A 13,273-nucleotide genomic window follows, 5' to 3' on the forward strand; every position below is an offset into this window, starting at 1 on the left:
GCTTTGAGTGATAAAGTGGATGTATTTCAGAATTTGAAAGTGTTTGGTTTTTCTTTATCTTTCTCCTTCTTCTCCCCCTGCAAGTTAGAGATTTGCCTGAAACAGGACCCAAATGTAGACAATGCAGAGTATTCAGCTTTGCACAGTCAGTGCCTTTTATTTTTCTCATATCTCAATGAACCAAGCGTTCTTTTCTTTCTTGCTTCATGCATATTCCACCTGTAGCAGGTTCACAAAAAGTTGTGAAAAATAATGTTAAAAACCCTTCTTGCATCTCATGTTAAGAGGGACTGACATTACCAATAGTCTCAATTTCCCACTCTTCTAATGAAGATATCACAATTTAATGACATGATTTGGGACTTAAAAGTGATCTTCTAGAAGGAATGTTATAAGACTTTTTCTAAGGCTGGCACTTCAGTTTAAGACTGTCTTGTGATCCATAAAGAGTTGTTAATATGCATGTTTTGTAATATATACATGATTCAACTTTTAGAGTAAGCCAAACCCAGCTGGATTTGGAGCCATTAGAACCCTATCCCTAAAGATTTTTAAAAGAAAAACTGCCTGTATTTGTTAGGCCAGATACTGCAAGAGGTAATTATCTCGATAACCTTGACTCCCATTACAACCTAAAAGTCTATTTAGCATTCTTGACAGTGTTTATCAACATTTCTTACCCCTCTTATTACATATGTTCAGCCTGTCGTCTTAAGTCAGCATCACATATAGCACATATTCTTGGTTAAGAGTAAAAGCTTTTCTAATCTTTTGGTTTTCTTCCACTTATATGGCAATATCAGAAATGTTGGAGAGAAGCTATCAAATTACATTGAGTCGCAAAGTGAGAAACAGAGGTGATGATAGAACAAATGTTGAGGACTCCTATTAGTGTTTTTGACTATGGTTGATGTTACTTGAAAGAGTGTCAGGGTAAAAACATTTGTATAATTGGGAATGGAGGATGTTGCTGAGTTGTTACCTTGAGTAGTCGACTGACAACTGTGAGATTTTATCCCAAAATTTCACTTAGTAATTGCATCGAATTTCAGTGAGATATTATGCAGTGTGAGTAGAAAAGAATCTACCTGAGATACTTAATGGTACAGAAGATGATAGGATTGAAGGTAACGTTAGCTTCCTAATTTGAGAGGAACTTAATGATAGCAGTTCAATGTGGTAAAGAGCCACAGAATTTGGAAGAAATGGAAACTGCTCTGTAGCCTAAGCATTTTCTGCAGGCAGCTGCTAGAACACAATGAATCAATGACTTATTCTCATCAACAAATTTATTTCATTTTCTTTTTGGAAAATGCCTTATACTGTGTTATTTCTGCTGTGTGGCAAGGATATAAATCCAGTGCTTTTATTTCTACAGTGTGAAGTTACCAACAGTTATGTACAGGAACAAGTCAGACTCTAAAATATGCATATTCTTCTTGTCTTGTTTCTTGCAGTTTTATGGAAATCTTGTTACGAGACTCAATGAAACCACGGTGGTTTTTAGTTCCCCACCAATACTGGAAGACCCAGAAAACTACAACATTACCACTGTTATTCTAATGGATCGTTATGAGTTGGTTGTAAAAAATGAGAGCCATTCCTTTGCCTATGTTGCAGACCCAACCTTTGAAAACTTTACAGATGGCATCAAAAAACAAGTTAACAAACTTATTAATGCAAAGGTAAACTTGTAGAGAGTTGGTTGCTCATTTTGTCCTTGAAGCATGTATGGAATTTTTCCTTCCTTTCTCAAAGCCTTAACAGTTGTTTGGTGCCATACCCCAAATGCTTGGTAGAGTCCCTTACCTCTGCTAGATGAAGAACATTAACAGCTCCCCTTTCCTCTCCCTGCCCCTTCTCAGAGAGAGTTGCTATCTTTTTAGCCATACTTTGGGGGCACCAGGGATGCCCTCTCCTGCTGAGCCTGGCATTTGGAAATGCCCTCTCCCAGTAGAGCTCCCAGGAACTGGAAGGGACATCTTATCTCACACAAGTCAAGGAGAGAAATCACGTAATTCCCAATCGTTCTGCTGGTCTGTAGGCTGCAGGGTGAATCACATCTGCTGCTAAAAGTGATCCAAATGGAAGGTTGCAACTCAGGATTTCTCACAAGACTTTGCGATGATGACTTAGCTTTTTATTTTCTGTCTAGGGCAGTAACCTGAACAAAGCCATGACAATAGACGAGGCCCAGGCTTTTGTGGGTGATGAGCCTTGCAACATAAAAACTCTTACTGAAACGGACTTATACTGTGAGCCACCAGAAGTACAGCCTCAACCAAAGAAACGGCAGAAGAGAGATACCATCAATAACCTTCCTGAATTCATTGTAGGTTACCTTTTCTATAGAATTTAGTATCGTGTAAGTGAAATTGATACAGTGCTTCTTAACTGAAGTGATTTGTTCTCCAAAGTTGTTGTAGTACCATGAAGAAACTCCTCTCAGTTCTTTCTTCCTTCAGCGTCTGCCTGCTGCACAAAAGAGGCAAGAGCAGTTCCACGCTGCCACATGCCTTCTACCTTCATTACATAGGAATGTAATGCTGTAGCTAGACAGACTGGGGATTTTTTCTTCCTCTGCTAAGCAAAATTAAATGACTTCATGAAATAAAGTGCTAGTGACCCAAATTCAGTATAAAATATTCAGAAATGCTTCCTTTGTCTGGCAGTTTGAGCTAGAAATTCACTTATGGGAATTGCTAAACTGAGAAATGAACCACCATCCATTTGCACTTCTTGAGACAAATGTCTGTGCTTATCCAATTAGGTGAAATTTGGACTCCGGGAATGGATCCTTGGAAGGGTGGAATATGATACACGTGTGACTGATATCCCACTGAATCTTATTTTGCCACTGGTACTTATTCCTATGATAGCAATAATTGTTATTTCTATCATCTGTTACAGGTAAGTTCCTTTAATTAGGTGCTTTTGTTGTCCTAAAGCTTTCAGGATACTACCTGATTGTTTTCAGCTCAGTCTACAGAAATTATCTTCATCTTTTTTATGATCTGTAGAGTTAAGAAAGGGAGTGACAGCTGAAAATATGTATGAGCACCAATTTATTCCTCTCACGCACACCAAATTCCTTGGTGTCAGTCAGCCCAGTCCGTCCTTTGTACATAAACACAGCAATTGGTCCCAGGCTTCCCAACTACACAATTGCAGACTGAGTTGCACACATAGCTTTTTGAAATGGCAGCTAAAGTGCCACTTGTGAAAAAGATAACTTATTCTGTATACATACCCATCAGCATTTATGCTGCCTCAGTCAGCGCTGTAGGTCTGAGCTGGATGGATTTTACTAAGGGGTCATTTTGGCCTTTCCAGCTGAGATAAGTGCTACCCACACACAAACTGCATGATTAACAGCGAAATTCATGCTTCATAAAGGGCCAGAACAATGTCTGTATTTCGTTTAAGACCTACTTAGTCCAATTCTAAGGTTAATAATGAGGGCCTCATACTGTCCCTCAGAAGGAGGTGGATTTCACTCTTGTGGTACATATCAATATAGTTGAAGCATGTGCTGTACAGCCCTGATGTTCTCTTGGATGTCTGTCAACCTTCTCAGTTCAATCCCAGACACTCTCCTGAGTGGCTTAGAGCCAGTTCAGGACATGTTGCAAGCAATGTTTGTTCAGTGCATACAAATTGAGTTTCTGTACTTTATATGTGATTAAAAGCATTTTAGCTACTTCTCATTGGATTTTAAATCATTGGCCTGAGTGTGCTTTGAAGCAGCCAACCATGATAGTGCCAAGTGGATTTACGTGGAATGAAGACTTCGGCCACTGTTGCTGTTTTCCTCCTCTATTCGCTTTCTGCTGTACTTAAAAAAATAAACAAAGTCAGGAAAATTTCCTCCAGTCCTTTAGCCTCCCTCTCAAAGCTGTTCCAAATTGTTTACTTTTGTAATTCATAACTTTTTTAAAATCTTACTTCTATTTCATAAAGACGCAAGAGCCAACAAGCAGAACGAGAGTATGAAAAAATTAAATCACAGCTTGAAGGCCTGGAGGAGAGTGTCAGAGACCGATGCAAGAAGGAATTCACAGGTATGACAGAAATTTTCACTGCTGTGCATCCCCTTGAGCAATCAGAAGACAGGCTGAAGGAATGGTGCTTGCTTACTAAAACTGTCTTTTGGGAACAAATAATTAATAGATCTTTGTAGTCTTCATTAATGACATTGACATAGAGGAGATATTTTGCTATTGTATATGAAAGAAGTAAAATAAAATAGGTAGCCAAGGTTATTAAAATAAGTGGACAGTTTTAGTCTAAAGGAAGCACAGTTAGAAACTGGGACTAGAAACCAGTTGAGCTAGAGGTTACTTATAGCCATTAATGTGAGTGGTCATTAATATGAAGATAAGAATGTTTTGTAGTGACTATCCATGCACTTAGTATTTAGCACAATGACTGTATGTGCTGAGTATGCACACTGGGAGATGTTTGAGAGCTGCAAAATTTATTTGCAGCAATCAGCATACAAAGGGATAACTTGCTAAGCTCACAGGAAAGAAATAGCATTTTTCCCTGTCTATCGTGGGAAAAACCTTAGCTTGATTTGAGGAGCTAGCTAATTGTTCTGTGTAAATGTAGAGGCATCATCCCAGGGAAGGCAGCAGGAGGTGTGAAGGCTCAGCATTTTTACATGTTGAACTACTGATTGCAACGCTTAAATTAGGCATCTGAGTGTAAACATAGCAAATATTGGCCTAAATGATTACCATGAAATGTCACCTCATTATCTGAATTATACTTGCTGTTGGGTCATGTTGAAATAATCTCTATTAAAAAAATTACCCACATGTTTTGTTTCTAAAGAGAAAACATTATTTCATATTGACAATAGCTGAAAAGTAGGATTGAATAAAACAGCAATTTCAGGTTAGACTTGGAAATTAATTTAAGAAGCTCAGGGTATCTCAAATATTTCAGCCATGCTGAAAGCCTCGGCCTCAGCCCCAGTCGTGTTTTTTCTGGCATTTCTGGGACAAGATGTTCTTTACTTGTACCAGGTTGCTAGGTTGCTTTTTCTGGAAAACTTACTCCTTCCAGGCTCTGGACACAAACTAGAAGCAAATGTTTGAATCAAGAATTATTCCCAAATGGGCTTAATTTCAAACTGCATTTTGAACTTTAAGAGGATCTATCAAGGTCCTCCATTCCTCTCTCCACTTCTCCCATGGCACTTCATACCTGTTTCTGAAAGAAGGTGCTTTTCTCTTGCTGGGGCGAGAGTAGATGGCTACAGATTTCTGCTGCCTGTTGGGTTGAAGATACAGAAAGTACAAACACTGGGGAAGTAGAATGCACATCCAAGGAGTAATCCAGTTCCTAAACTACGCCCACCTTGACTGAGTTACATGAAACACTGAAGTCAAAACACATTCTAGTACCATACTGTGAAACAGTAATGTCAACAGCAAGAAGGGCAGACGATCTAAATACATGGGACCAAAGATAGCCAAGGAGAGGAACATCAGGAAGAAAGTGGTAATGCCACAAAGAGGGAAACCAGAAGATGCTTTCTCCCTCAGCTTTGCTGAATGCTATAAAATAAAGAGGTAAATGAATGAATAAGAGCAATAAAACTCCTGAGAAAATAGGTCACTAGATTAATTAACATGGTATTCTAGTCAATCAGCAATATTGGGTAATTGGAAAGCCTTCAGGTAGAATAGCTGCTCCAAAGGATGATTCCCTAATTTTTGTCCCTTTTAAGAATTTCAGAGCTTTTGAATCCCACAGAAATGTTTCCATCAATTTCAATGAACCATTTAACCTTCTTCCTTCCTGCCATTCCTTTCCTTTCAATTAAATTAAATTAGCGTGCTTTACACTTTAAACCTTTCTTTTCTTGATTGTTTTTAAAGGAACTTTCATTACTACCTAGACTCAGAGGGTATGGATTGGGAAAAAACCAAACCAAACCAAACCAATTAAACAAACAAACAAAAATATCATAGTGTCTTTTTTTTGTTCCGTACTACAGTCTTACATTCATATATATAAACTCATACAGATGCCCATTAAGGCCCTTTTTTGGATAGTCAACAACAAGGAAGTCATCAGTGCTAAGGGCAGTTATCCTCATGTCACCATAGGATTAACTGTGGTCATAGTTAACAGGATAATTGGTAAAAATAGCAAGAGAAAATGTGAGATGAAATAAGAGTTTTTAATGCTGAGTTGCTTTTTCTCTATTACAAGGCTCCCAAAGAGATTGTGTTGCCTAAAAAACCTGCAGGCTTTTTTAAATGAACCTTTAAACTGCATTGCATATTGCAGATCTAATGATAGAGATGGAGGATCAGACAAATGATATCAATGAAGCTGGAATTCCAGTACTGGACTACAAAACCTACACAGATAGAGTCTTCTTCTTGCCCTCCAAAGATGGAGAAAAAGATGTGATGATTACGGGGAAGCTGGATATTCCTGAGGCTAGGCGCCAGACTGTGGAGCAGGCTTTGTACCAGTTTTCCAATCTCCTCAACAGCAAATCATTTCTCATTAATGTGAGTACTGAAGTAGATTCACCTTGTCTCTTAGCTAGGCATAACTGTGTATGCAAGACAGGAGGTTTCTAGACACAACTAAACCAGAATTATTAAAAATAAGTGATGTCGTTATGGTTCTGATTCCACAGTAACCACTGCACATATATGGTATCACAGCCAGAGCTTCCTGGTGGGACGAAGAGGCAAGGTCCTAATTATGCACCAGGTCATGTAGTATGGAGCTAGTCAACATTGCAGTGGCCATAGGAAAATGGATATTACCCAATCTGACATAAAAACTGGTGTTACAAGTTTGTTTTAGCCTTTTAAGACATATGATCAGAGTGCTGATTCCAATCTTGGCTTCTTACAGGAGTCACCTGTGGGCAGCCATCTGCTGAATCTCTGCCCCCAGAGAGGCAGAGGCTCCTCAAGTGACCTATTCATCAAGACTGATGTTCTCACAGCAGTTCTGAAGAGACTTCTAATTGCTCACTCTCAAAAACTGAGGCTCATTGTCAGACACCTAAATATAGATTTAGGCTTCTAACTTTTTCTCTCTTTTTTTGTTTTTTAATGAGGCTCTAGTGCTGAGCTAGTTAATGGTAGTATTAGAGTTTCTGGCAGATGAAAGCACATTCCCAGGTGTAGTTGTATTAGTGTCTTTGTAATTTGATGTAAAAGGACTGGGAATTTGGAGAAGAGTTGATTTTGTCTTTAAAAAATTGTCACAGAACACTGTTCTTCCTTAAATTAAAGCATCCTTTTTAGATAAGGTTTTAGTTAAGTATATAAACATTCCTTGGGTCAGTCCAGTGCACTCTGTGCGTATCTAGAAACAAATTCTGGGCAACATTTTCTTATAAGTAGTTTTTTTGAACTTCTGAAAATTTTTCCATTCTGCACTTAGGAGATTAATATTAAAATAATATTTCTTGTCTTCTTAGTGCAGACAAGTGTTGATGTTCTTCAGAAACCTGCTATCTGACTTGATTCTGCATTTGTTTTCTGTTTCAGTTTATTCACACGCTGGAAAACCAAAGGGAGTTCTCTGCTCGAGCTAAAGTGTATTTTGCATCTTTGCTGACAGTCGCTTTACATGGAAAGCTAGAATACTATACTGACATCATGAGGACGCTGTTCTTAGAACTTATGGAGCAGTATGTTGTGGCCAAAAACCCAAAGCTGATGCTAAGAAGGTTTGAATGATTGTCATATTTTCTGTAGGTCTCTGGTTTTCTGTAAATGTGTTTCTTTTGCAATGTGATTATATTAAAATGCCAGCTATCCATGAAAGTCAGAAATAGCTTGGCCCAAGCATATTATGAAGACAAGCCCACAGGAGCAGCTGTTGAAGGCACAGGCAGGACTGCTGGCCACAGATTTCCTTAGTCAAATACTGTAGTGCAGGAACACTTACCTTAGTTCAAAATATCATACTGAACATTTCATTTACTTTTTAATCTAACCTTATTTCAAATGATCTAGCATTTATACCAGGCATCATGTCTGTAATGAGCACATACAATCAGCTTGCATTGTGCTTTCAGTGAGGGCTTGCTCTAGTGTTTTAACCCATTTTTTATCCTAAATAAATTGCAATACACTTTGCTGTGTTTATGTTGTAGCTTTGTGATCTGTAGGTTATTTCCCAGTAACTGCACAACTAGGTTAATTTTTTAGCTCTTACAGCGTAGACCCAGTTTAAGGTTTTGCATAAAGGATGTGCGATTTTCAGCAATGAGCTGAAGGTACGCGGGAATGATGAGCAATACAAAGCACTTATCCTAGAGCAAGTATATGCTTTCAAGGCTCTATAGGGAAATCATTACATTAGGAGAGTGCATGCAGTTAAGCATGTAAGAATGTTATATTTCAAGCAAGCAATGTACCCTTACCATACTCAGGATTGGCTGGGTTTTTTTTCAGGTCTGAAACGGTTGTTGAGAGAATGTTGTCTAACTGGATGTCTATTTGTTTATATCAGTACCTCAAGGTAAGAGTAAAAGTCTATTGCCTGTGGGTTTTTTTTTTTAATCAGTAATACTTAAACATGCTGCATTGAGTATATCTTTTGGTTTTGCTTTATTTCGTGTTCTCTCCTTTAAACAGGACAATGCTGGGGAGCCTCTTTATAGGTTGTTCAAGGCTATCAAACACCAGGTAGAAAAAGGCCCAGTGGATGCTGTACTAAAGAAAGCCAAGTATACATTGAATGACACAGGCTTACTGGGAGATGATGTAGAGTATACACAATTGGTAAGCAAAGCATGATTAATAGATTACAAAATCTTTTTCTATTTTAAAATTAATTCCTGTAATGTTAAGTCTGTACATAATTTTCTAGACTACTGTGAACTGCATAGAAAATCTTATCATGGGCAGGACTGTCAATAGTTTGACCAAAACAAGAATCCAAGCAGGAAAACACAATTATAAAGTATCTTCTAAGATAAAATCCAAATCCTGCCACTGTGGAATCCATTTCAATAAATCCCTTTCATAATTTTCAGTCAGTCTGAACAGTGGCTAGGGTGTTTGGCTCTTCCCTTTTTTGCATCTAAATTCACTACTAATTGATTTTAGCAGAATTCTTGCGCTACCATTATTCTTGAAATTCAGGTTATCTTTCTCCCTTGTGATTGCTGCTGGTCAGCATATCAAACATCATTCTATTACTATACCAGGATGAGCTCCTCTGCAGTCCTGTGAGATGGCTCTGCAATCTCCAGAATACTTTATGAACTTTTTCTGCATTTGTTCCTATGTAAGTCAAACTCTCCTGAACATGGGTGTTATAGTTTATCTTGGCTGAATGCCCCGTGTCCACCAAGACTCCACCCAACCCCCCCACAGAGGGAAAAGGAGGAAGGAAGGGGGGAAAGAAAAAAACTTGCAAAACCGAGACTGCTAAGGCAGTTTTATATGTACACAGAGTAGAAAAAGAGAACTATAAGCACTATGCACACAGGGAAGACTGACAATAAAGACTACTTCCCCACAAAAGGTGTTTTCCTCCTCCGAAGAACAGTGTCTATCCCGCACAACTGTCCCGGAAGAGAAGGAAGGAGTTGTTTCCTTCTCATCTCTCTATAGCTGGGCTGATGTAACATGGTATGGAATAGCTTATTGGTGAAATATACATCAAGTGACTTATCCTAATTCCATTTCCCTCCCAGGGAGAGTTACAAACCCAACTACAATGGGCAGCCAAACTGGTATTGAAAGGTGTTTATTTCCACTTAGGGAAATAATTCTCTACAGTGCTGAGGGGAAGCTGCATCTACAGGCAGTTCTGGAGACCTGTGTTACATCCTCCAAGTGGGATAAGTGGACATTGCTGCCAAGGAAACTCCCCCTGTGAGCTCTATCACCCCCTGAATCTGATCACCAGTGCCATGGTCCAGTTCTCTTCAATTATGTATTCTGCTTTGACTTAATTTTGTTCACTGACAGAAATTTTCACCACTTTTTCAACCATACTCCAGAAAACAAATTCACTGTCCTTTTAAAAAAACTGAAGCAGCCCACTCTTTAGCTTTTCAGGGAGCGTAAAATCTAGTTTTACTCTTTCTGATAGTCTTGCTGGTTTTCTTCAGGATACAGTGTACTAAATATCAAAGATGCACAGACTGTCCTTCAGAGACCAACACAGGATTTTTTTTTTCTTTTCTGATTTCTTTTTTACTGACATGTTAGGAATCATTTGTAGTTGTCTCCAACTGAGACATATATGCAGTGTGGAAAGAAAAACTTAAAAAAAACTTTATTAAGTCCCATTTTGAAAAAAAAAAATCACCATTTTATGTATTCTGAAGGGATGCTGAGGGGAGGGCTGATGTGAGGAGATTGCTATGGGACTTTCACTTACGGAGTCACCAGACTGTGACCTAGTCACCTGCAGGAAGAGTGTCATGGGCAAGAAGAAATATTTTAACTTTAACTAATATTTTGGCAACTAGTTGAGTTATCATCTTTATATCTGAGCTGAAATTGGCACCCACAGAAAACACGCTGACTGGCAATGCTGGCTGTAATTTCTGTTGTGTTAAAAATTGTGAGAAAATAATTTATTTGCACAGTACATCATGTAAGACTTAATGGCAGTAATTCTTTATTCAGTCGCTTTCTTTTCACAAAAAAAAGCCAATGCCTGCAACTAAGCTAAATGAATCAGTGTGAAAGCAGAAAATTTGTGTATGCAATCAGATGTGGGCACAACAAGCATATTAGCCAGATATTAAACATTATAACATTGTACAGTAGCAGTATTTGGTCCAGACCAACAGATTTCCCATCAAGTAAGTATTTTATGTGTGTGTATGTGTGGAAGATGATGAGATATATGCGTATATATTTGTGACAAAATATTATGAAGGGAGGTACTATTGCCATAAGTTATTGGGATCTCAGGCACAATGATGATGATATGGTAACTGAACAGTTAGGGAGCATTTGTGCACCAGTGTAGGTTAAAGCATGAGTTAATTCCTTCACTTCTTCCTGAAAGTGAGACAAGGTGGGAAAGTACAGTACAGAGCAGTTGTCTGCTCTCTAATTGTTCTTATTTAAAAGATGAATCTGTTTTGCATCACTGGTTACACTGACATGCTGCATACTGAACCAGCAGCAAAATCATGTCTAATTACCATAAAGCTAATAGGAAAAGGAAGGTGAAATCTCATGATTAGTTTGAGAGTTCTGTCAAGGGACAGTGCAATCATGTTTAATTTGACTGCCGTATGGTGTAGCTTTTCTACTGATTAAAAATACCAGCTACGCAAGTTTATTTTTGAGGTCTGATATGATAAATTCAGGCATTATGGTTGGCAGAACCATATGTATCTGAGAGCTGCCGTGCTTTGGATGTGCCTGGCTTCCTAAGCTACTTGACTGGCAAAAGATTCATGACAGCACTGAACTGTTGTACTGATTCAGCTAGTCAAAGAAAGAGGACTTTCATAACGTGTACTTGGTTTTGTTGATGTTTTTTTCCTACTGTGGAGGTTTCCTGGACATGGTTTTCTTGTTTGCTTTTGTCTATATTGAAACCGACACTTATATAGCAAAGCTACGTTCAAAAAAATCACTCTAGATTTAGCAAATTATAAGCTTTCAAGAAATTCTCCTTAACATAAAAAACCATGTCAATACTATCAGAAAACAGTAATATTTTAGAACTAGCATAAGCTTCATAGGTGTTTTTTTTTCTGGGAGCTATTAGAGTTATTGTGATAATAATAAGCAGTAAATGAGGTTTTCAAACACCAAAGATGATAGAAATGGCTTTTACATGTACATATGTGTGTGTGTGTGTGTGTGTGTATTTAATGAACATTGGTCACAGGAGGCAAAGTAAGGGAAGCTGAACAACTCACTATCAGTTGAGCCATGTTAAATCACCAGATGTACAGAAGCAGCCTCAACTTTAAAACCACAACTGCGAAGACAGCATAAAGAAAGGCAAAAGCACACAATATTCTAGGAGTTCAGCAAAGTGCAGTTCAAATGATTATTGAGAACTCAAGAAATTTGAACACTGCATTACATGGGCTTTTTTATGCTTTTGTGTTTGTGATTATCAGTCATTGGTCCAGGTTTTTTGTTCTCGTGTCCTTCTTTATTAAACTCCCAAGACTCAATAATATTAGCATATTATACATGACTAAATCTATTCTGTATCTTTTATGTTTTGCCATAGTGGTCGGAATTTCTGATAGCTGGTTGGCTACATAATAGCAAAGTATCCTTCAAATAATCCCTCAAATAATCCATGCTTCTATTGCAAATATGTGTTTGTTGCTGTGCAATAATCATTGCACGGTGAATTTCAGATACTGTTAGCATTTAAATCACCCAGAAAAACAGATGCAGAGGTAATTCGGCACTGAATTGTCTTAATAATCATGTACATTCTTTTCTTTACAGACAGTTAATGTATACGTGCAAGACGGTGGAAACGAATCCATACCTGTGAAAGTGCTGAACTGTGATACTATATCACAAGTAAAGGAAAAGATAATAGACCAAGTCTATCGAAATCTGCCATGTTCTCAGTGGCCAAAAGCTGACAGTGTAGTTATTGGTAGGTAGCTCCTTGTGATACCATATTGAACAGGTGAGATGTGTGATTTTATAGTTTCTCAAAAAATGCCTATAAGAGCATTTATTGCTTGGATTTGGTTTGGTTTGTATTTTCTTAAAAAAAAAAAAAAAAGTTCATTGTATTCATGTTCAGCTGAATGCAAAAATACAGCATGTTGCAGCAATCTTAATATGCCTTAAAAATGAATGCCTTCTTACAGAGTTATTTTTCCTGACTTAGAATTTCAGTATACTGTCATTAGTGTGCAAAGAGCCTGTTAATGACTGTTAGCACAAATGTATTCATGTCTGACAGAGTCAGTATCTCAGGTACTAATTAATGTGATAATGACAGCATGGATAATTAACTGATGGAGAAATAATGATGCAATTTCAGAAACTGGTACTGATTTTTAGTTGCCTTTATGATGGTTATTCAAAAGAATTATAACTTACAGGAACTGCACTTTTAGTAGATGATGAACCATCTAGCTTCTGAAAATCATCCTCCTTGAAGGCTTTCAAAATAGCTGTTCTCCTCTTGAGAAGAAAAAGAAATGGTGTTACTTAAAAAGGCCTAATTATCTCATAATAAAAGCTCCAATTAATAGTTTTTTTCAATATCTTCATTACTTCGTTAATCTGAAAGTAGAAGATGGAATTTTTGCTCTTCA

At 37.8% G+C, this 13,273-nt stretch overlaps 1 protein-coding gene across 9 annotated transcripts in view; it reads left to right on the forward strand.

The window, feature by feature from the left end:
- The window catches only part of PLXNB2 (plexin B2), a 257,577-nt gene that overhangs the window by 226,916 nt on the left and 17,388 nt on the right, over window positions 1-13,273 (forward strand). For all 9 annotated transcript variants that reach the window (XM_064656177.1, XM_064656175.1, XM_064656183.1 and 6 more), the window contains 9 exons: window positions 1,458-1,685; window positions 2,156-2,332; window positions 2,771-2,910; window positions 3,961-4,061; window positions 6,304-6,533; window positions 7,533-7,714; window positions 8,445-8,511; window positions 8,628-8,774; window positions 12,444-12,600. In XM_064656177.1, the coding sequence (XP_064512247.1) occupies window positions 1,458-1,685; window positions 2,156-2,332; window positions 2,771-2,910; window positions 3,961-4,061; window positions 6,304-6,533; window positions 7,533-7,714; window positions 8,445-8,511; window positions 8,628-8,774; window positions 12,444-12,600 (1,429 nt within the window). The remainder of the gene's footprint in view (window positions 1-1,457; window positions 1,686-2,155; window positions 2,333-2,770; window positions 2,911-3,960; window positions 4,062-6,303; window positions 6,534-7,532; window positions 7,715-8,444; window positions 8,512-8,627; window positions 8,775-12,443; window positions 12,601-13,273) is intronic.

The sequence above is a fragment of the Pseudopipra pipra genome, chromosome 5, assembly GCF_036250125.1.
Source record: "Pseudopipra pipra isolate bDixPip1 chromosome 5, bDixPip1.hap1, whole genome shotgun sequence".
Classification (NCBI taxonomy): Eukaryota; Metazoa; Chordata; class Aves; order Passeriformes; family Pipridae; genus Pseudopipra; species Pseudopipra pipra.